At 40.3% G+C, this 24,812-nt stretch overlaps 1 protein-coding gene across 1 annotated transcript; it reads left to right on the top strand.

The window, feature by feature from the left end:
* The first annotated feature begins 7,299 nt into the window (after positions 1 to 7,299).
* LOC110527617 (zinc finger protein OZF) lies at positions 7,300 to 14,639 on the top strand. The gene is made up of 2 exons (XM_021609015.2): positions 7,300 to 7,949; positions 13,267 to 14,639. Exons 1-2 carry the CDS (start codon positions 7,535 to 7,537, stop codon positions 14,481 to 14,483), a joined length of 1,632 nt encoding a protein of 543 aa, XP_021464690.2. The 5' UTR covers positions 7,300 to 7,534; the 3' UTR covers positions 14,484 to 14,639.
* Positions 14,640 to 24,812: the final 10,173 nt, after the last annotated feature.

Here is a 24,812-nt window from a genome sequence, read left to right as displayed (position 1 = left end):
TCTACCTGCACATTCATCTTCTGCCGATCTACCATTCCAGTGTTTAATTGCTATATTGTAATTACTTCGCCACCATGGCCTATTTATTTCCTTATCTTACCTCATTTACACTCACTGTATATAGATTTTTGTTTTATTTTGTTCTACTGTATTATTGACTGTATGTTTTGTTTATTCCATGTGTAACTCTGTGTTGTTGTATGTGTCGAATTGCTACGCTTTATCTTGGTCAGGTCGCAGTTGCAAATGAGAACTTGTTCTCAACTAGCCTACCTGGTTAAATAAAGGTGAAATAAAAAATAAAATAAAACTTTTTTGCAATGAGATTGGTAAAGTATAACTTGTGTGCAGTGCCTCTTTGTATGCAGTCTATTGATTTACCAGAGCCTGGGGTTGCAGTTAGGTTTGTTTGCAGTCTGATGATTTACCAGGGACTGGGGATGCAGTCAGGCTTGTATGCAGTCTGATGATATACCAGGCCCTGGGGATGCAGTTAGGTTTGTGTGCAGTCTGATGATATACCAGGGCCTGGGGATGCAGTTAGGTTTGTATGCAGTCTGATGATATACCAGGGCCTGAGGATGCACAGTTAGCTTTGTTTTCCTCTAGCTATTCTCCAGTTTGCTCCTAGCAGCTTTCATAGAACGTAGATCATTGTTAAACGAGGCTGCAGAGCGTTTGTTTGACTGAATTAATATGACAATGCCTTAAATGCAGCGTTAGATGTCAAGTATACATTCTCATTCATTACAAATCTTCACTAATCAATCAACACATGCTTTCCTTTGGACGTATCAATATAATATTATTTAATGAAATACATTTTAAAAATACCCCTTTTTGTCAAGAAATTAAATAAACATTTCCTTTTCCGCGTTACCCACTCCAGTCAGCTGATGACGATCCTGCCAGTGTGACGTATAATCTAGTGGACGGGACGCTCCTTCAACAACAACAAACAACAACAGGAAGTCAGACACCTCGGTAGCTTTCTAGCAAACAGCTACAACATTCACGCTCTTTACACTGTTTTAGTGCATATTTGCCGATGTGTTTTAGACATACTTCTGCCTAATTTATTTTAATATTTACTTTATTTTAATATTTAGTCAGGCAGATGTCTTAAATTTGCATAGTCGCTCATGCTAACTAGATAGCTAGCTAACATCCCCGCCATGAGCTCCCTAAACTTCTCCCCTCCTGTTAAAGAAGAGGGGGTCTGCTGGACGTAGAAAGAAGCTCTGGGGCTGAACATTGTCGTGAAAGAGGAGAAGGAAGAGGAGGATGTCACAGTAAAACAACAAGTAGAGGGTGAGTGACTTGTGTCATGCTCAAAGTAGATGTCCTAACCGACTTGCCAAAACTATAGTTTGATAACAAGAAATGTGTTGTTTCATACCCTGATGAAGACAGCTTGGCTGTCGAAACGTTGGTATTACATTTTTGCATCTGAGCTCCAAGAGTGTGCGGCTCTCTTTTATTTTCAAGTTTTAATGACTCCTACCTAAGTGTATGTAAACTTCCGACTTCAACTGTACATCTACATGATGTATTGTTGCACCGTGTAGGAGCAGTATAGACCTAGTCTGTTCATTATATACTGTACATCTACATGGTGTATTGTTACACCATGTAGGAGCAGTATAGACCTAGTCTGTTCATTATATACATCTACATGATGTATTGTTACACAATGTAGGAGCAGTATAGACCTAGTCTGTTCATTATATACATCTACATGATGTATTGTTACACCATGTAGCAGCAATATAGACCTAGTCTGTTCATTATATACATGATGTATTGTTACACCATGTAGGAGCAGTATAGACCTAGCCGGTTCGTAATATACATCTACATGATGTATTGTTACACCATGTAGCAGCAATATAGACCTAGTCTGTTCATTATATACTGTACATCTACATGGTGTATTGTTACACCATGTAGGAGCAGTATAGACCTAGTCTGTTCATTATATACATCTACATGATGTATTGTTACACCATGTAGCAGCAATATAGACCTAGTCTGTTCATTATATACATGATGTATTGTTACACCATGTAGGAGCAGTATAGACCTAGTCTGTTCATTATATACATGATGTATTGTTACACCATGTAGGAGCAGTATAGACCTAGTGTGTCCATTTTATATACACTACCATTCAAAAGTTTGGGGTCACTTAAAAATGTCCTTGTTTTTGAAAGAAAAGCAAAAAAAATTGTCCATTAAAATAACATCAAATTGATCCGAAATACATTATAGACATCGTTAATGTTGCAAATGACTATCGTAGCTGGAAAAACAGCAGGCTTTTTAATGGAATATCGACAGTTGAAGTCGGAAGTTTACATACACTTAGGTTGTAGTCATTAAAACTATTTTTTTCAACCACTCCACAAATGTCTTGTTAACAAACTATAGTTTTGGCAAGTCGTTTAGGACATCTACTTTGTGCATGACACAAGTAATTTTTCCAACAATTGTTTACAGGCAGATTATTTCACTTATATTTCACAGTATCACAATTCCAGTGGGTCAGAAGTTTACATACACTAAGTTGACTGTGCCTTTAAACAGCTTGGAAAATTCCAGAAAGTTATGTCATGGCTTTAGAAGCTTCTGATTGTAGGTGTACCTGTGGATGTATTTCAAGGCCTACCTTCAAACTCAGTGCCTCTCTGCTTGACATCAAAGGAAATCAGTCAAGACTCAGAAAAATAAGTGTAGACCTCCACAAGTCTGGTTCATCCTTGGGAGCAGTTACCCAACGCCTGAAGGTACCACGTTCATCTGTACTAACAATAGTACAATAAGTATAAACACCATGGGACCACGCAGCCGTCATACCACTCAGGATGGAGACGTGTTCTGGCTCCTAGAGATGAACGTACTTTGGTGAGAAAAGATCAAATCAATCCCAGAACAACAGCAAAGCACCATGTGAAGATGCTGGAGGAAACAGGTACAAAAGTATCTATATCTACAGTAAAACAAGTCCTATATCGACATAACTTGAAAGGCCGCTCAGAAAGGAAGAAGCCACTGCTCCAAAACCGCCATAAAAAAGCCAGACTACGGTTTGCAACTGCACATGGGGACAAAGATCGTACTTTTTGGAGAAATGTCCTCTGGTCTGATTGACCATTGTTATGTTTGGAGAAACAAAGGGGATATGAAGAACAGCATCCTAACCTTGAAGCACGGGGTGGCATCATCATGTTGTGTGGGTGCTTTGCTGCAGGAGGGACTGGTGCACTTCACAAAATAGATAGGATCATGAGGAAGGAAAATGATATGGATATATTGAAGCATCATCTCAAGACATCAGTCAGGAAGTTACAGGCTGGTCGCAAATGGGTCTTCCAAATGGACAATGACCCCAAGCATACTTCCATAAGATGAGGCAAAATGGCTTAAGGACAACAAAGTCAAGGTATTGGAGCGGCCATCACAAAGCACGGACCTCAAATTTGTGGGCGGGTGCGAGCAAGGAGGCCTACAAAACCTGACTCAGTTACACCAGCTCTGTCAGGAGGAATGGGCCAAAATTCACCCAACTTATTGTGGGAAACTTGTGGAAGGCTACCCGAAGCGTTTGACCCAAGTTAAACAATTGAAAGAAAATACACTCAATTGGTATTTGGTAGCATGTAAACTTCTGACCCACTGGGAATGTGATGAAAGAAATACAAGCTGAAATAAATAATTCTCTCTACTATTATTCTGACATTTCACATTCTTAAAATAAAGTGGTGATCCTAACTGACCTAAGACAGGGAATGTTTACTAGAATTAAATGTTGGGGATTGTGAAATACTGAATTTAAATGTATTTGGCTAAGGTGTATGTAAACTTCCGACTTGAACTGTGTATCCACCTTCATGGTTCACTGGACCCTATGATCACTTGGCGTACAGAGGCCCATTATCAGCAACTATCACTCCTGTGTTCTAATGGCACGTTGTGTTAGCTAATCCAAGTTGATCATTTTAAAAGGCTAATCTATCAGTTGAAAACCCTTTTGCAATTATGTTGGCACAGCTGAAAACTGCTGATTTAACAAAGCTTTTGTAAACAGTGTGTGGGCCTTGTTCTTTATCAAAGCTTTTGTAAACAGTGTTTTTTCTTGCAGCAATTCAACCATGAAGGCCTGATTCACATAGTCTCTGAACAGTTGATGTTGAGATGTGTCTGTTACTTTTTTTATTTGGGCTGCAATCTGAGGTGCAGTTAACTCTAATGAATGTATCTTCTGCAGCAGAGGAAACTCTGGGTCTTCCTTTCCGGTGGCAATCCTCATGAGAGCCACCCATACAACACAACTGATTGGCTCAAACGCATCAAGAAGGAAAGAAATTCCACAAATTAACATTTAACAAGGCACACCTGTTAATTTAAATGAATTGCAGGTGACTACCTCATGAAGCTGGTTGAGATAATGCCAAGAGTGTGCAAAGCTGTCATCAAGGCAAAGGATGACTGCTTTGAAGAGTCTCAAATATAAAATATATTTTGATTTGATTAACCCTTTTTTGGTTACTACATGATTCCATATGTGTTATTTCATTGTTTTGATGTCTTAACTATTATTCTACAATGTAGAAATAAAGGAAAAACCCTTGAATGAGTAGGTGTGTCCAAACTTTTTTGACTGGTACTGTATGTAAATGTGATACTTCAGTTGTTGTTTTTGTTACATTTGAAAAATGTATAAAAACCTGTTTTTGCTTTGTCATTATGGGGTATTGTGATGTCATTATGGGGTATTGTGTGTAGATTCAGGGGAAAATATTGATTTAATCCATTTTAGAGTAACGGAACAAAATGTGGAAAAAGTGAAGGGGTCTGAATACTTTCCAAATGCACTGTGTATATATAGGGGCAGTACTTAGTGACATCACTTCCTGAAACAGGAGAAACAAACGGGTTCAAAATATCAACATTCAATGTATAAAATATATGACCAAGCTGGAAGTGTAAACGCCAGCCCATCCACAATCCTAGAGGTTCACTGTTGATCAACCTCCTCCTTCATATCTGAATCCTGATGATCAATCTCCTCCTTCACATTTGACTCTTGATGATCAACCTCCTCCTTTACATCTGACTCCTGATGATCAACCTCCTCCTTCACATCTGACTCCAGTGATCAATCCAGTGTCTTATTTTTTTGGGAATCCCGATGGACAACGTCATCCAATAGGCCGTCATCATGACCACCGCCCACAAGTTAATTTTCATTCAGGTTTTCAATGGGAAGAGCATTAGCAAGAACTCCTGTCTGGTAAATTGTCTCATTTAATGGATTTACATTGGCAGGTGAACATGGAGAAACCCCATTAATTTTTTTTTTTTGTCAATCTCAAACTGCAGAAACACTGTTGGAATTCCTTATCAAAGTCTGTGGCCTGTGATGTTGGGACAAATGATAGTCCCTTATTATACGAGACCATATTCTTCAGCACAACGGCAGTGTCATGTCTTCAGTGTAAAACTAACAATGACTCAATAATCCTTTTGGGAATGTTATGATGTCAAAGTTATGGGTGGAGTTAGAAAGTTGGCTGTCAGAAGTACAATTATACAATGTAAAATTACTTTTAATCTGTCTGTCTGCATATTTCAAGACATGGCATTTGAGGGTGCAGTGAGATAACCTGGAAATCAACCAATCCTCTGTTGTCCTCTATTTTTGGAGTTATTACATTAAACCAATCAGATTTCAGAAGAATGCCAAAATCAGGTGTGAAGTAATATGGAGGACCAGCCTATTCCCTATGATGTAAACTACAACAGAAATAACTTCAAATGTATAACTTCATATTAAACCAATCGTTTTCAGTCATGACTTGAGTGATTAAAGTAAACCACAGTTTTGGAAATACATAACACCATCTAACCATATATCAAAGAATGTTTTCTATATGCAGTTATCTTAGCCAGCCAGTCAACGTTAACTATTTAGCCAACTAGCTATTAGCCTAACCAGCGTAGCCAACCAGCACGGTTATGGTCAGTGAGCTGAAGCCCAACTAAAACATAACTGCAGATCAAAAGAGAAGAGACATACAGAATGATGGCAGGGAAAAAACACATGGAAATTGGAATTCACATGAAAATTCACCTCACTGGTTAGAGAACAACCTGCAGAAGACAGTTAGCTACATTTTAAATGTAGGGGTCGTTAAACAAAGGAACACAAAATGTATGCCATTTGTTTGAGAGGAGGGAGACTAATGGAGCCCAACTACCGGACTGCATAAAAGACAGAATGATGGACGAAATGAAGCTTCAGACGTCATTGATCACTGCTGATAAAAGTGACATACTGCTTTGAAGTATACTGCTTAGCGATTTCGGCGCATGCCTCCTAGCTCCTATATTAAATGTAACACGCGTGCTACGGGTGAGGATCCTAAAGAAGATGCATTTTCCAGTTAACTGCCAAATTGAAAGAGGGAACTTTATCATAAAACCCACACGGAAAACTGAGATTCAGCATATAACATATAAAGAGAGGCTTATTTGACGCCAAACCAACAACAGTAGTTACTAGAACATAAATTGCTAATGTCAACTTTATACATTTCTATCCCAGGACCACTCAATTTTGAAATTCTCCATAAATCTGCTGTGGATTACCCAGAATCCCATACCATTATCACTGAATGTATTACACTGAGTGTAATGCAAACACACGATCCGCGCAGCGGTCTAAGGCACTGCATCTCAGTGCTAGTGGCATAACTACAGACCCAAGTTCAAATTCAGGCTGTGATTGGGAGTCCCATAGGGCAGGGCACAATTGGCCCTGCATCGTCCGGGTAGGGGTAGGCCGTCAATGTAAATACGAATTTGTTCTTAACTGACTTTCCTAGTTAAATAAGGGTTAAATATATATATTTTTTAAATGTAACTTCATTACACCGTTACACTGGCATACAAACTCAGTAGCACAAAATTGATCATCCATATGACGTGGAGAAATACTGCATTGTGGGTAGTTTGGAAGATTTCCCGAAATAAGTTAATAAATATGTAATAACACAAAAACATAACTGTTTGTACTTACAGGTAACCAGATCGTGCCTACAAATAGCTTACTACGTCTTTAACCACACTGTGTTGTTACACTGGTGAGTAAAAACTAATGATTCCTACCCTTTAACTTGTTGTCTGAAAATTAAATAAACATTTTAGTCAACTGCGTTACCCACTCCAGTCAACAGAGGGCGGTCTGTGACATTAAGGCGATGCCGCTAGTGTGACGTATAATCTAGTGGACGGAACGCTTCTTTCAACAGCAGCAACAGTTAGTCAGACACCACGGTAGCTTGCTAGACAAAATAGCTGAACCAATAAAGCTCTTTAGACGCTTTCGTGTATATTAGGCACTGTGTTTTAAACCCACTTCTGTCGTCTAGTTAGTTATCCGATTTAATTTCATATTTACGGTGTTGTTGTTATTATTCAGCTAGCGGGCTGGGTAAGTTAGCATTAGCCTAGCTAGCTAGCATTCTCGACCATGAGCTCACTAAGCTACTCTCCTCCTGATAAAGAAGAGGTCTGCTGCACGAAGAAAGAAGCTTTCGTCAAAGAGGAGGAGGAAGAGGAGGCTGTTACAATACAAAAACAAGTAGAGGTTGAGGCTTTTACCGTGAAAGAAGAAGAGAAAGACGTTACAGTTAAAGAAGAGGAAGACGCGTTCAGAGTGAAAGAGGAGGATGTTACAGTAAAAGAAGAGGAGGCAGATAAAGAGGAGGATGCAGTTTTTGGAGTGAAAGAGGAGGAGGGGGAGATGACTGTCACATCCAAAAAGGAGGAGGAAGAAGAGGAGGAAACTGGATATCTCGGGCCGGTTTCCCAGACGCATCTTAAGGCATCCAACTATGAAGTTAGCCTTATGATGCCTTCGGGAAACCGGTCCCTGGTTAATACTAGTAAGTACTGTCTTAAATACAGACTGATAAATACAACTGATGTTTGGTGTTAATGGCGAAATCTGCAATTGTTACATCCATATTTGGTATTTTAAATAATTTATATATAGCCATTGATTCTTGAAGAATATAACACATGCCTCATGAGCTTAGTTCAACTGTTTTACCCCATCAGAACCCCAAATAATATATTTTTTATTCCATGTCTAGAAACAATGTAAATCAACACTGTATAGCCTCAACGTGGTTAAAACTATAATGTTGATGTCATGGATGGCCAGTCCTTGCATCCATTGGTCTGTCTATGAATTTGAGAGTAGTTACATTTCTCCAGCCCCATCATCATCTTATTACCGAAACAGTGGTGAAATGACAGCTTTTTTATTGTTTGAACTGCAAGTTGGTTGATTGATTTATGGGTGGCTTTTTTAAAGGGACAACTGGGTTTTAAACAGAACAAAATGGCTGCCCAGAGACTTGGTTTGGTAAACAGCTGAGGGATGGGGCTGAAGAAATGTAACCACTCTCGTGCCGAGTGGATGTCGAAAGACCGAGAGCTGGACATTGTCATTCGCAATTGATTTCATTAAGACTTTGTTTACTTGCTGTTTGAGGTGAATAGAAATTTGCTTTGAGAAGCTCCACAACTCATTAGTGGTGGTGCGTTAAGACAATCAGAAATACTATCAGACATCCCCAAATAGGCCCATTTATAGGCCTACATTTGCACACAGGCCAGGTAGACTAGTCCTACTTCTGTATGCGTAATCAGTTGTGCGTCCTTACTCAACATTGACAGGAGTTTTTCAAATGAAAGACAATGAATAAATTGATAAAACTGGCGCATCTTGTGGGGTCAGGTCTGGGTGGTCTGCCATGGGCCGTTTCATTTAGTGTCTCTCCTTCAGGGAACAGTAGTTGTAGTCAAAGTTAAGCTTGTCATATTATGAACTTCAACTTAAATACTGGATCTTGCAGTCTAACAATTTTTTTGACAGTCAAATGACAAACATCACGACATGCAACAACAACCAAAGTGCTTCTTCATTCATTACTCTGGTAAAGACAGTTATGCTGTGCTCCATGTTGGATCCAACATCCCTAACAAATTGGTGTTTATAATGTGTTATTGTCTGCTTGATTTACAGTAGGGTGCCGTTGGTCAGTTTGGGCACGGATATACTTTGCGCATAATGTGTAGAGAACTGTTCCTTGATATATATGCTATTGTACCACACACACAGATATTTTCCTTTATTCAGGACAGAAAGAATGACAACACATTACAGAGTAGTCTAGTGGGGTTATTCACACAATTATCTGGTGATCAAGTTATGAAATGTCATGACAAAGACATTTTAGTTTCCATGTTTCACCTGAAATATTAAATTATTTATAGTCCTAGGTCTATGTTATTGTTAGGTGAAGTTATGGGTCCTACAGTAGGTCTGTTAGGTGAAGTTATGGGTTCTATAGTAGGTCTGATATGCAACTTTTCATGGAAGTTAGGAACAAATATACACAGGCAGTTAGGAAAGCTAAGGCTAGCTTTTTCAAACAGAAATTTGCATCCCGTTGTACAAACTCAAAAAAGTTGTGGGACACTAAAGTCCATGGCGAATAAGAGCACCTCCTCCCAGCTGCCCACTGCACTGAGGTTAGGTAACACTGTCACCACCGATAAATCTCACTATAATTGAGAATTTCAGTAAGCATTTTTCTATGGCTGGCCATGCTTTCCATCTGGCTACCCCTACCCGGGTCAACTGCCCGGCACCCTCCACAGCAACTCGCCAAAGACCCCACCATTTCTCCTTCACCCAAATCCAGATAGCAGATGTTATAAAAGAGCTGCAAAATCTGGACCCCTATAAATCAGCGGGCTCGACAATATGGACCCTCTTTCTAAAATTATCTGCCAAAATTGTTGCAACCCCTGTTACTAGCCTGTTCAACCTCTCTTTCGTGTCACCTGAGATTCCCAAAGATTGGAAAGCTGCTGCGATCATCCCCCTCTTCAAAGGGGGAGACACTCTAAACCCACACTGCTACAGACCTATATCTATCCTACCCTGCCTTTCTAAGGTCTTTGAAAGCCAAGTTAACAAGCAGATTACCAACCATTTCGAGTCCCACCGTACCTTCTCCGCTATGCAATCTTGTTTCAGAGCTGGTCCTGGGTGCACCTCACCCACGCTCAAGGTCCTAAACGATATCACAACCGCCATCGATAAGAGACATTACTGTGCAGCCGTATTCATTGACCCGACCAAGGCTTTTGACTCTGTCAGTCACCATATTCTTATTGGCAGACTAAACAGCCTTGGTTTCTCAAATGACTGCCTTGCCTGTTTCACCAACTACTTATCTGACAGAGTTCAATGTATCAAATCGGACCTCTGGCAGTCTCTATGGGGGTGCCACAGGGCTCAATTTTCTGGCCGACTCTTCTCTCTATACATCAATGATGTCGCTCTTGCTGCTGGTGATTCTTTGATCCACCTCTACGCAGACGACACCGTTCTGTATACTTCTGGCCCTTCTTTGGACACTGTGTTAACCTGTCTGGTAGCCGTGTGACGGTAGCGTCCCACCTCGCCAACAGCCAGTGAACTTGCAGGGCGCCAAATTCAAAACAACAGAAATCCCATAATTAAAATTCCTCAAACATACAACTATTATACACAATTTTAAAGATAAACTTCTTGTAAATCCAACCACAGTGTCCGATTTCAAAAAGGCGTTACGGCGAAAGCTCACCACGCGAATATGTTAGGTTAGCGCCTAGTCACAGAAAACCATACAGCCATTTTCCAACCAAGGAGAGGTGTCACAAAAGTCAGAAATGGCGTTAAAATGAATCATTTACCTTTGATGATCTTCATCTGGTGGCACTCCCAGGTCTCCATGTTAGACAATACATGTTTTTTTTTCTTTCGATAATGTCCCCCTTTATGTCCAAAAACCTCTCAACGTCCAGACAAAATGTTGTTTTTTTTTTTACTTCAAATGGCTGCAGGGGCAGTCTTATGTAGCCTGGATGAAAATGTGCCCATTGTAATATATGCATATTAGTATTGGATAGAAAACACTCTAAAGTTTCCAAAACTGTCAAAATATTGTCTTTGAGTATAACAGAACTGATATTGCAGGCGAAACCCTGAGGAAAATCAAAACGGGAAGTTGCTTCTATTTTGAAAACTCCATGTTCCATAGCCTCCCATTGCTCCTTTTAAAGGGATATGAACCAGATTTATTTTCCTATCGCTTCCTCAAGGTGTCAACAGTCTTCAGACATAGTTTCAGGCTTTTATTTTGAAAAATGAGCCAGAACGATAACATCGAGTCAAGTTGTCACATGAGTTTTGCTCACGCAAGAGTTTGGACAGCTATTGTTTTTCCTTCTCCTACTGTGAAAGACATTTGCGGTTGATATATTATCGATTATATATTTTAAAAACGACCTGATTGATTATAAAAAACGTTTTACATGTTCCTGTGCGTTATGGAACATAACGCGACAAACAAACTGAGGTATTTTGGATAAAAAAATAATCTTTATGGAACAAACTGAACATTTGTTGTGTAACTGGGAGTCTCGTGAGTGAAAACATCCGAAGATCATCAAAGGTAAACGATTAATTTGATTGCTTTTCTGATTTTCGTGACTGAGCTACATGATGCTAAGTGTACTTAATGTTTATCGTGCGATCGATAAACTTACACAAACGCTTGGATTGCTTTCACTGTAAAGCATAATTTCAAAATCTGACACAACAGGTAGATTAACAAAAGTCTAAGCTGTGTTTTCCTATATTGCACTTGTGATTTCATGAATATAAATATTTATAATAATTTATAATAATTATAATATAATATGCTATTCAGCGGTTGTTGATGACACTCATCCCGATAGGGGGATTGCAGCCATAACAAGTTAAAGTACAATAAAAGTTAGTAGAAACATGTCAAACGATGTGTAAAACAATCAATAAATCAATCCTCAGGTTGTTTTTGTCATAAATAATCAATAATATTTCAACCGGACAAAAGGTTTGTCAATAGAAAAGGAGAAACAAGAAAGGTGCGCTCTCAATCACACGCTGGGCTCATGGCTGGAAATGGCCACTAATTGAAAGTGCTGTATCTCCCTCATTTTTCAGAGTAAAAGCCTGAAACAATGCCTAACGACTGGCCACATGTAGAAGAAGCCATAGAGATCGTGAACTGGGTCCTAAGTCTTTGTATGGTGGATAGGCATTCAATGGAAAAACAGCCTTTCAAAATAATAGTACTTCCTGGAAGGATTTTCCTCAGGTTCTCGCCTGCCATATCAGTTCTGTTATACTCACAGACATTATTTTAACAGTTTTGGAAACTTTAGTGTTTTCTATTATATGCATATCCTAGCTTCTTGGCCTGAGTAGCAAGCAGTTTAATTTGGGCATGCTTTTCATCCAAAATTCCGAATGCTTCCCCCTACCCTAGTGAAGTTAACTAACCTCCAGACGAGCTTCAATGCCACACAACTCCTTCCTTGGCTTCCAACTGCTTTTAAACTAAATGCATGCTCTTCAACCAGTCGCTGCCCGCACCTCCCCGCCATCCAGCATCACTACTCTGGACGGTTCTGACTTAGGTATTTGTAGTTGTCCACATATTCTAGGTGTCTGGTTAGACTGTCAACTCTCCTTCCAGACTCACATTAAGCATCTCCAATCCAAAATTAAATCTAGAATCGGCTTCCTATTTCACAACAAAGCATCCTTCATTCATGCTGCAAAACATACCCTCGTAAAACTGACCATCCTACCGATCCTCAATGATGTAATTTACAAAATAGCAGCTCACAGATTACTGCACCTGTACATAGCCCATCTGCCAATAGCCCATCCAACTACCTCATCCCCATACAGTATTTATTTATTTCTTGCTCTTTTGCACCCCAGTATCTCTACTTGCACATTCATCTTCTGCACATCTATCATTCCAGTGTCTAATTGGTATATTGTAATTACTTTGCCACCATGGCCTATTTATTTCCTTACCTCCCTTATCTCACCTCATTTGCACACACTCTATATAGATTTTCTTCAACTTTATTGTTGACTGTATGTTTTGTTTATTCCATGTGTAACTCTGTGTTGTTGTATGTGTCAAACTTCTTTGCTTTATCTTGGCCAGGTCGCAGTTGTAAATGAGAACTTGTTCAACTTGCCTACCTGGTTAAATAAAGGTGAACAAATAATAAATTAACAGTGGATTTCTGCTGTTGTGGGACTTTAAAACCGTCTGTCTGACTTTGTTGATCATACAGGAGAGAGACGGGACTATCTTGGATCCTCTGGGGAGCCTCAACAACCTAATGAAGCTGATGAGGCAAAGAAGAGTCTCTCTAGATCAGAACACCTCAGTAAACAACAGCAGCAGAGATCCACAGGAGAGAAACCTTACTGTTGCTCCGACTGTGGGAAACATTTCTCAAGATCAAATTCACTAAAAGTACACCTGAGAATTCACACTGGAGGGAAATCTCACTGGTGCTCTGACTGTGGGAAAACATTTAACTCTACAGTAGACCTTAACATACATCATAGAATTCACACAGGAGAGAAATCTTATGGCTGTGATCAATGTGGGAACAGTTTTTCTCAGCTAAAAACCCTGAAATCACACCAGAGAACACACACAGGAGAGAAACCTTATGGCTGTGATCAATGTGGGAAGAGTTTTACTGTGTCAAGCTCCTTGATAGTGCATCAGAGAACACACACAGGAGAGAAGCTTCACCATTGTTCATTTTGTGGGAAAAGCTTTTCAACATCACACACCTTGAAGGTGCACCAGAGAATGCACACAGGAGAGCGACCTTATAGCTGTAATCAATGTGGGAAGTGTTTTTTTACATCTAGCAATCTGACAAAACACCAGAGAACACACACAGGAGAGAAGCCATATAGCTGTAATCAATGTGGGAAGAGTTTTGTTCAATCTGGAGATCTGAAGATACACCAGAGACTACACACAGGAGAGAAACCTTATGGCTGTGATCAATGTGGGAAGAGTTTTAATCAGTCAAGCAGCCTGATAGTACACCAGAGAACACACACAGGAGAGAAACCTTATGGCTGTGATCAATGTGGGAAGAGTTTTAATCAGTCAAGCAGCCTGATGGTACACCAGAGATCACACACAGGAGAGAAACCATATAGCTGTACTCAATGTGGGAAGAGTTTTGTTACATCTGGCTGTCTGATTACACACCAGAGAACACACACAGGAGAGAAACCTTATACCTGTGATCAATGTGGGAAGAGTTTTACTCAGTTAAACAGCCTGATTGTGCATCTGAGAACACACACAGGAGAGAAACCATATAGCTGTAGTCAATGTGGGAAGAGTTTTAATTGGCTCAACAGCCTGGTATCACACCAGAGAACACACACAGGAGAGAAACCTCATAGCTGTAATCAATGTGACAAGAGATTCTCAGATAAAAGATATCTGATTAAACATCAGAAAATACATAGATGAAGGAGTTGTTTCATGATATCAATGTAATGTCACTGTCACTGTTTTTAACATTGTTGTAGGATAATTTTAATGTTTGTTCAATTGATTTGAGATTTTTGTTGTAAAGGGTTTTAACACGGTTTCCCATGCTTGTTCAATGAACCATAAACAATTAATGGACATGCACCTGTGGAACGGTCCTTAAGACACTAACAGCTTACAGACGGCAATTAAGGTCACAGTTATGAAAACTTAGGACACTAAAGCGGCCTTTCTACTGACTCTGAAAAACACCAAAAGAAAGATGCACAGGGTCCCTCACCATATGCGTGAACGTGCCTTAAGGAGAGCATGAGGACTGCAGATGGGACCAAGGCAATAAATTGCAATGTCCGTACTGTGAGACAGGGAGCAACAGGGAGACAGGACGGACAGCTGATCACCTTCGCAGTGGCAGTCCAGACTGTCCACAATAGGCTGAGAGAGGCTGGACTGAGGGCTTGTAGGCCTGTTGTAAGGCAGGTCCTCACCAGACATCACCGGCAACAACGTCGCCTATGGGCACAAACCCACCGTCGCTGGACCAGACAGGACCGGCAAAAAGTGCTCTTCACTGACGAGTCGCAGTTTTGTCTCACTAGGGGTGATGGTCGGATTTGCGTTTATCGTCTAAGGAATGAGCATTTCACCGAGGCCTGTACTCTGGAGCGGGATTGATTTGGAGGTGGAGGGTCTGTCATGGTCTGGGGCGATGTGTCACAGCATCATTGGCCTGAAGTTTGTTGTCATTGCAGGGAAGACATCCTGTGTGGTACCCTTCCTGCAGGCTCATCCTGCCATGACCCTCCAGCATGAGAATGTCACCAACCACACTGCTCGTTCTGTGTGATTTTCTGCAAAACAGGAATGTGTTCTGCCAAGGCCAGCGAAGAGCCCGAATCTCAATCCTATTGAGCACATCTGGGACCTGTTGGATTGGAGGGTGAGGGCTAGGGCCATTCCCCCCAGAAATGTCCGGGAACTTGCTGGTGCCTTGGTGAATGAGTGGGGTAACAACACACAGCAAGAACTAGCAAATCTGGTGAAGTCCACGAGGAGGAGATGCACTGCAGTACTTAATGCAGCTGGTGGCCACACCAGATACTCACTGTGCCTCTTGATTTTGACCCTCCTTTGTTCAGGGACACATTATTCAATTTCTGTTAATCACATGTCTCTGGAACTTGTTCAGTTCCAGAGTTGCTGAGTTCTCAGTTGCTGAATCTTGTCATGTTCATACACATGTTAAGTTTTCTGAAAGTAAACGCAGTTGACAGTGAGAGGACGTTTCTTTTTTTGCTGAGTTTATTTGTTGTCTTAAGGGAGGTGTTACGGGCTTTGGTTTTTCCATTTATGTTTTGAGGATGGACACGTATAGCTCATTAGCATGTAGGGTGCACTGATTGTCTCCTCCTTAGTATGTGTTACATCTGTGCTGGCTTGTCCATCTCGTTAATTGGAAGGCGTTTCACCTGAGCTGGCCCAGGTTCTGTTTAAGAGTGGCTGGCCAGGTGCTCCGGATGCTATTTAAGAGTGGCTGGCCCAGTGCTCCAGGTGCTATTTAAGAGTGGCTGGCCCAGTGCTCCATGTGCTATTTAAGAGTGGCTGGCCAAGTGCTCCTGGTTATAATTAAGAGTGTCTGGCCCAGTGTTCCAGGTGATATTTAACAGTTGATGGCCCAGGTGCTCCAGATGTTATTTAAGAGTGTCTAGCCCAGTGCTTCAGGTGCTATTTTAGAATGTCTGTCCCAGATGCTCCAGGATCTATTTAAGAGTGGCTGGCCCCGTGCTCCAGGTTATAATTAAGAGTGTCTGGTCCAGTGCATCACCCATAGAATCATATTGTTGATATTTTAATCAATGGAATTTCCTTAGGATGCTCATTAGTCTTTCAATCTTCTGTTTTTTTATCCTCTTGTGTTGTGTACTAAATATTTCTGTTTATTCTTGTTAGTTTTTTCCCTGTGAAGCCATTGTGTTGCATCCATGTCTGAAATGTACTATAGAAATAAAGCTTGATTTAAACATATTGCAAACCATATTAACCCAATAACCGACAATCAACAGATTCTTGCAAAACCAATTAACAAATATGTGCAAAAGCAACACATATCTTGGTCCATCTTAGTATGAAAAACTGTATAAAGTCAGTATATCTTCCACTATGTCAAAATAGTGCACGTAAGTTTAGTATCACTTTTCAACCACCCATTAAATCACACTTTTCCAGCCTGCTGAAGGTGTGGTGGAGTAGTAAACACCACCCCCAGCTCTACCAGGGGCTTGAGGTGGTCTCCCACAGCTCTGCTTATGTCATGTTCTGTGGCCTTGCCGTTCCATTTCTTGACTGCCCCTGCAACACATTTAGTCATACTATATAAAACACTTAAAGTAATGTATATGAAGCATCTATGGCCACAGTTACACCTGGCACTTAAATGTGACTTCTGTCATCTGATCACTCCAAGCTGCATTAGGTTCAGACCTACCGGGATGGGCCTTTGACAGTCTGGATGCAGTCAGGCCACCAAATATGCACAAGCAATGTAATGAGGTGGGGGGGAAAGTAAATTCTACACATTTGACCTTCATAATATCAAAGAACAAATGTGTCTGTCTGAGGGGAAATTAACTTTCATACAGCCAAAAGGGGTGAGAAATTACACCAATATCAGTGGACAATTTGCACTAATGTAAATAAACATAGATGTTACGAATCCCTTTGGCCCTACAGTCTAGGGAGAATGGAAACAAGACCCGTAACATAACTCAAGCAAATCATAATAGTGAAAAACCACAGACAACTTAAATCTACCATCAAACACTCATGGGTTATTTTAAACACACGGTAAAGGGGGCGGGAAAAGGGGCTGAGCTGAACCCAAGGAAAGAAATAATAAAATATCCAAAAACACCCCTAAGCTAGACTAGCCTACTCCAATACAGTTAACTAACTAACCAATAATACAGCGGGTGGTCCGCCCAGTTCTAACTAGGGTATTTAGACAAAGATTTTCCTACAGGTAATGTATGCCCATGGGTGACTTGTCTTGGTACCCCCTGTTCCCACCAACAAACATTAAGGAAGCACAACAATACATACTCACATAATTCCAGACAAATGTGACATGTAGGAACAAAAACCAAAAGAGAGCTCAATACAAAGAGAGTGAGAGAGATTGAGACAGAAAGATTGATCTCCAGAGAAAACAACTGACTGGGTTTTTAAACCAAGGCAAAGGGGATGTGATTGGGTAAGGGAAAAGGAGCAGGTGTCTTCTGATTGCCGACTGATTGGCGACCCATGTGAATAGGGGAGAAGGAAAGAAAATACACACAGGATACGAGTTGTCAGTGGCCGCGTTATTATGAGAATGGCTGTAACCGTTCAACCAAATATCCTGGTGTTTGTGCTTCAACACCCTCAGTGGCTGTCGAGGCATATCAGTCCCCACCGCGTCCGGCAACCTCTTCGGTACCTGCAAACAGACGAGGATATCAGTCTGTGATATCGCAAAGTGTTTCACCAGTGGGAGTCATCGGGTCAGTTGCTGGACTGACGCCATTCGTGTCATTGTAAGGGTTGACAGTCCCCCACAAAGCGGAAGGTGTATCATCGGAAGCAGAGTATACTCTGGGCATCAGTGTTTTTCTTGCTGAGACGGCCGCAGTGCTTGCGGAAGTGTCCGAAGGGCAAGAGAAGTTCATCTCAACTACCGTATTGCACGACTGTACTTCCTCCAGATGGTTCCTACGGGTGGTATTCTGCTGCATTGCAGAGTCCACTTGAGTGCTTAGAGTACTGATTTTGGACACGTGAGTGTCACACTTGTTCCTTTCGGTCTCAAATTTATGTCATGGTTTGCAGAATCAGTGATGAGATTTCCTCCGCTTGCTTAGAAATCAATATTTCCATCTTCATCACCTGAGTTCTCTCATCATTCATTTGGTCATCGACTTCAATGAGTTCTGCTGATTTGTCATCCAACTTTGTCGTTATGTTCATTAACTGATCGTCTTTGGTCTGCAGCGTTTTGAGTAGAACCGTGTTACTCGGAGTAACGTTCAACAAAACTGCATGCATTTTATCAAGTTGAGCTCTCCTGTTTGTAGATAACTCTTCAGATTTATCTAGTTTGGCGTGACAATCATCGTATTTAGTTTTGGCTAAATCGAGTTGTTCCTGTAGCATATGATTTTGTTCCTGTAGAAGATGATTTTGTTGTGCTTTTTCATCGTCATACGTTTTTGCAATTACATTTAATTGTTCAATTTTCAAGCGCAGTTCCATAGCTAGCAGAATTTTTCAATTTTCTGCATTTGTCATTGGTTTCCCGGTCGTCTACCATTACCTATCCGTGCTTCAGCTGTGCACTGTGGAATTGGACCGATGCCAATCTCGGATGGCAAGACATCAGGGCTAGACTGGAGAGAACCTTTACGAGGCCTTCGCCTGATGGTTGATTTTGGAAAGCACTGTTGTCTGCTTTTCCACTAATGGCATAATTAGGGTTGGTATCGCTGCTGAGGTCAGAGATCAATCCATTAATGGGTGGAGGTTCACTAATTAGCGGGCGAGTAGGGGACTCCCCCCTCTGATAGCTTGCACATTATTGGAACATTCGAAAGGAAAAATGTTATTCCTAATTTTCCAAAGTTTGGTTTTGGAAAATAGTGGGAGCTGCAAAGACTCTAGATAGATTTTAATCTATTTATAGATGTTAATGAACCATCAGTACTGGACAGTACTGTGGAAGTTGGACGTGAATGAATTTGCAAAAGCAAATTGAATTAATCAATGATAATGATTAATCATACCTGGATAGGCTATCTGGGAATTAAACTTTAAAATAACCTGGGAAGTTGGTTCATCTAGGTTACTATTGCAAAGCTTAAAGTGTCTCATTTAACTGGAAGAACCTAGTAAGGTATGTTCGACAATTTAAATAAATAAATTGAATGAGACGATAATACCCAAGCAATTGAGATTGCTGGATTATCATAAAGGTAATGTTAGGTACAGAAACAATATTTTCAACTTTCACATTCAACTACAACCGAACGCATATTGGATGTTGGGCATAGCCTTCTTTTCAATGTCTTTCCAATTACATGTTTTTTCTTACAAGTTTCCAAATCAAATACTGTCACAATAATTTCTAGTTCCAATGATATTAACTCAAAACTCACTATATACTTTGAGCAATTCCCCAGGGGTTGTAAAGCCCTGGTTAATAGAAGAATTTGACAAAGTCCCAGAATTTCTGCAAAAGGTAAGTTCTTTATTCAGAGAGCTCTGAAAATCATACAAGCACATAGCCTTTTAGACCTCACATTTGGTCATATAAATGCCCCTCTTCGCAAACACTGTCAATGCTGTTCACAAGTCTTCTCCAACACATGCATTGCTTATCATATCCTGCAACATGTTACATAATCTACTGCAAGCCTAACTGTTTCTCCCCTCCCTGGGTGGGGAGACCTCCTTCCTGTCATCAGTTTCACAGTGGTCACAAGTTGTCTGTCACAAGCTGTCTGTTAACAGTTCCTCTTTTCCTTGAATGTCTCACTTGAATTGCTAAATAGTAAAATCTTAATTTGTCCTATGCACACACATTAGAGAATTACAGTCTATTAATTCTTTACACAGTTATACGTTTCAGGGCGGAATCCTTTAGTCAATACCTTAAACATATCAATTCCATTCTCAATAACCAATATGCAGAAACAGTTTGTGGTATATTGAAAGCCTAAACATAAAATGTGCTATATACACAAACATCTGCCACAATAATCATATTACTTGAATTTTTCTTAAACAAGCACCTTAATGAACTGCACAAGCACCAGAAACGCTGTTGTTTTGACAAGTTGCGATAAATCACTGATATCGATTAGGGGGAAATCAGGTAGCATGTGATGTTGAAACGAACACAACTAAAAAAAACAAATGGAAATGGGAGATATATTTCACCTCACTGGTTAGAGGACAACCTGCAGAAAACAGTCAGCTACATTTTGGAGTGATGCATTTAAATTTAGGGGTTGCTAAACAAAGGAACACAACACTTATTTGTCATCACTCATCGATATCATGTTGAAATCAACTGTGCGAAAGGAGGGAGATGAGGTTGCACGTCCTGTTAAAACTAACAGCTCAGAAACCACACAGAATCTGGGAATAATGTGTACATCACTGGTTAAAGGACAACTTGTAGAAAACAGCTCGCTACATTTTGAAGTGTTGCATTTTGATTCAAGTGGGTCACCAACGTGGTAAGTGTAACACAGCTCTTTTTGTGTTAGTCACTTTTTGTTAAATCACATAAATAGTACTCTTCCATTTCAGAGCCTGGATTATCCCCCTGAGGCTAATATCCATATCATGCTGAAATCAATAGAACAGGGGGCAAACGTTTAGGGTTCTACATTGTGACATCATTAAAATACTCCTTCTACAATGTTAAAACATTCTACATTGTGACATGATTTCATTGATATTATGAAACAACTCCTTCATGTATGTATTTTCTGCTGTTTGATCAGATAACTTTTATCAGAGTATCTCTTCCCACATTGAACACAGCTATAAGATTTCTCCCCTGTGTGTTTCCGCTGGTGTATAGTCAGATAGCTAGATGTAGTAAAACTCTTCCCACAGTGATCACAGCTATAAGATTTCACTCTGGTGTGTGTTCTCTGGTGTACAACAAGATTGCTAGAACTAGTACAAATGTTCCCACATTGATCACAGCTGTAAGGATTCTCTCCTGTGTGTGTTCTCTGGTGTGATATCAGGCAGGTTGGGTTGACAGAGTAAAACTCTTCCCACAGTCAGAACAGCAGTAAGGTTTCTCTCCCCTGTGATTTCTCAGGTGTATTTTAAGTTCTGATGAAGATTTTAAACATTTCCCACAATCAGAACAGCAGTGAGATCTCTTCCTTGTAGATCTACACCGGTGTTTCTTGAGGTGTGGAGAGACTCTTCTCTAACCTGTCAACATCATGATGTTGTTGAGGCTCCCCAGAGGATCCACGGTAGTTCTGTCTCTCTCCTGTGTGAACAACAAAGTCAGACAAATGGTTAAAGGCCCACAACAGCAAAAATCCACTGTAAAAGTGATGCCAACAGGATAGCCATGATGTTGTACAACAATTGACAACTGCAATGAATGTAATGATTATTTGACATTTGTCTTAAAATGAGCAAGAATAGTCATATTGTCTTGTTTTCACATTAGTAGTAACATCAAAGATTGTAGACTAGAAATAAGTTATTCATGTTGTTGAAACTCTAAGCAGTGTGCCAGATGACTTTTGGTCTCCAAAATAGGCCCCTTTCTGTGTTTGCTAAAATTGCGGCATGAGGGCGATAAACACACAATTTGATTGCAGAAACTCCTCCCTGCTAATGAGGAAACCGATAGTTATGGATGTAGTATATCTGCCTGGAGCAAAAACGGTGAGCAAAGATTTTAGTTTTTTTTTCAATATATTCTAAATGTGAATCGGGGAAAACTCAGGGGAGTAACCTCCATTTCCAGGTTGCTTATGAGTGCATTTCACACTACTTTGGATTATAATTGTATGGCTCGTTTGAATGTCCTGCTTAATATAATGTTTGTGTCATCATTGCAAATCAACCGCTTTGTACTTATAAAGAACACTTCAACCAGTGAAATGCTCTTTGGCTAGCTTTTCCATCAGCCTGACAATGAGGGATTGTTCACGGTTTGCCAAATTGGCCCATAACTTCACCTAACAACAAAATAAAGGAAAATAGCTCTGTGTTGTACAATAGCCTATTCATCAAGGAACAGTTCTCTACACATTATGACCAAAGTAGGGATGTTGAATCCAATGTGGAGCACGGCATAACTGTCTTTACCAGAGTAATGAATGAAGAAGCACTTTGGTTGTTGTTACATATCGTGATGTTTGTCATGCGACTGTCATTCAGAAAAGGATTTCCTGGATCAGCTGATGATAGTTGAACATGTGACTAAAATAAAGTTACAATATTTTTTTCACCTTTATTTAACCAGGCAGGCAAGTTGAGAACAAGTTCTCATTTACAACTGCGACCTGGCCAAGATAAAGCAAAGCAGTGCGATAAAAACAACACAGAGTTACACGTGGGTTAAACAAACGAACAGTCAATAACACAATAGAAAAATCTATATAGTGTGTGCAAATGGAGTACAGAGGTAAGGCAATAAATAGGCCATAGTAGTGAAGTAATTACAATTTAGCAAATTAACACAGGAGAGATAGATGTGCAAATAGAAATACTGGTGTGCAAAAGAGCAAAAAAAGAAAATAAAAACATGGGGATGATGTAGGTAGTTTGATGGGCAATTTACAGATGGGCTGTGTACAGCTGCAACGATCGGTAAGCTGCTCAGATAGCTGATGCTTAAAGTTAGTGAGGGAGATATAAGTCTCCAACTTCAGTGATTTTTGCAATTCGTTCCAGTCATTGGCAGCAGAGAACTGGAAGGAGGTGTTGGCTTTGCGGATGACCAGTAAGATATACCTGCTGGAGTGCGTGCTATGGGTGGGTGTTGCTATGGTTACCAGTGAGCTGAGTTAAGGCGGAGCTTTACCTAGCAAATACTTATAGATGACCTGGAGCCAGTGGGTTTGGCGACGAATATGTAGCGAGGGCCAGCTGACAAGACAGGTCGCAGTGGTGGGTGGAATATGGGGCTTTAGTGAAAAAACGGACGGCACTGTGATAAACTGCATCCAGTTTGCTGAGTAGAGTTTTGGAAGCTATTTTGTAGATGACATCGCCGAAGTCGAGGATCGGTAGGATAGTCAGTATTACTAGGGTAAGTTTGGCGGCGTGAGTGAAGGAGGCTTTGTTGCGGAATAGAAAGCCGACTCTAGATTTAGATTGGAGATGTTTGATATGAGTCTGGAAGGAGAGTTTACCGTCTAGCCAGACACCTAGGTACTTGTAGATGTCTAGCTAGTTAGCGGGGTGCGTGCTAATAGCGTTTCAAACGTCACTCGCTCTGAGACTTGGAGTGGTTGTTCCCCTTGCTCTGCATGGGTAACGCTGCTTCGATGGTGGCTGTTGTCGTTGTGTTGCTGGTTCGTGCCCAGGTAGGGGTGAGGAGAGGGGCGGAAGCTATACTGTTACACTGGCAATACTAAAGTGCCTATAAGAACATCCAATAGTCAAAGGTTAATGAAATACAAATGGTATAGAGGGAAATAGTCCTATAATTCCTATAATAACTACAACCTACAACTTCTTACTTGGGAATATTGAAGACTCATGTTAAAAGGAACCACCAGCTTTCATATGTTCTCATGTTCTGAACAAGGAACTTAAACGTTAGCTTTCTTACATAGCACCTATTGCACTTTTACTTTCTTCTCCAACACTTTGTTTTTGCATTATTTAAACCAAATTGAACATGTTTCATTATTTTTTTGAGGCTAAATCTATTTTATTGATGCATTATATTAAGTTAAAATAAGTGTTCATTCAGTATTGTTTTAATTGTCATTAATAAAAAAAAAAAATAATTGGCCGATTAATCAGCATCGGCTTTTTTGGTCCTCCAATAAATCGGTATCAGTATCGGCGTTGAAAAATCACAATCGGTCAACCTCTAATTATGACATCATGGATGAATTCTATAATATACTATGTAGACTAGAAACCTGGTTAAACTATCATTATGACATCATGGATGGCCAGTCCTTGTATTCATGGTGTAGTGAATTCAGGGGGAGCCCTGAGCTGAACTCAAACCTGTGTCCAGCGACTGTCAAGCCAACACCTTATAACTGTTACGCCAAGATGTCTGAACTTCTTGACGAGGTTGCTAGGTGTTGGGTTACGGTTTCTACAATAGCTTTTCCTATGATTTTGAGAGTGGTTACACTTCTCCTCCCCCAATCACTCAGCTGTTTACCAAACCAAGTCTCTGGGCAGCCATTTTGTTGCTGTTTAAAAAACACAACCCAGCAATCTGCAGTTCAAACAATAATAACAAATCTGTCATTCCTCCACTGTTTTGGTAATAAGATGATTATGGGGTGTGAGAAATGTAACTACAGACTGACAGATCTATGGATGCAAGGACTGACATTCCAGGATATCAACATTATAGTTTTAACCATGTTTTGAGGCTATACAGTGTTGATGTACATTGTTTCTAGACATTGGAGTAAAAAAATCTTATTTGGGGTTCTGATGGGGTACGACAGTTGAACTAAGCTCATGACGCATGTGTTATATTCTTCAAGAATCAATGGCTATAAATAAATAATTTAAAAGTCACAATATGGATGT

Source organism: Oncorhynchus mykiss, chromosome 7, assembly GCF_013265735.2.
Source record: "Oncorhynchus mykiss isolate Arlee chromosome 7, USDA_OmykA_1.1, whole genome shotgun sequence".
NCBI classification, from domain to species: Eukaryota; Metazoa; Chordata; class Actinopteri; order Salmoniformes; family Salmonidae; genus Oncorhynchus; species Oncorhynchus mykiss.
The sequence above is the reverse complement of the archived record's forward strand: the minus strand, read 5'-3'. Positions and strand labels throughout refer to the sequence as shown.

Excerpts from the sequence above, each read along its gene's own strand:
- LOC110527617 (XM_021609015.2), top strand. The coding sequence starts at position 7,535 with ATGAGCTCACTAAGCTACTCTCCTCCTGATAAAGAAGAGGTCTGCTGC. Across the intron at positions 7,950-13,266 it reads CCGGTCCCTGGTTAATACTA|GAGAGAGACGGGACTATCTT; the intron begins GTAAGTACTGTC and ends TTGATCATACAG.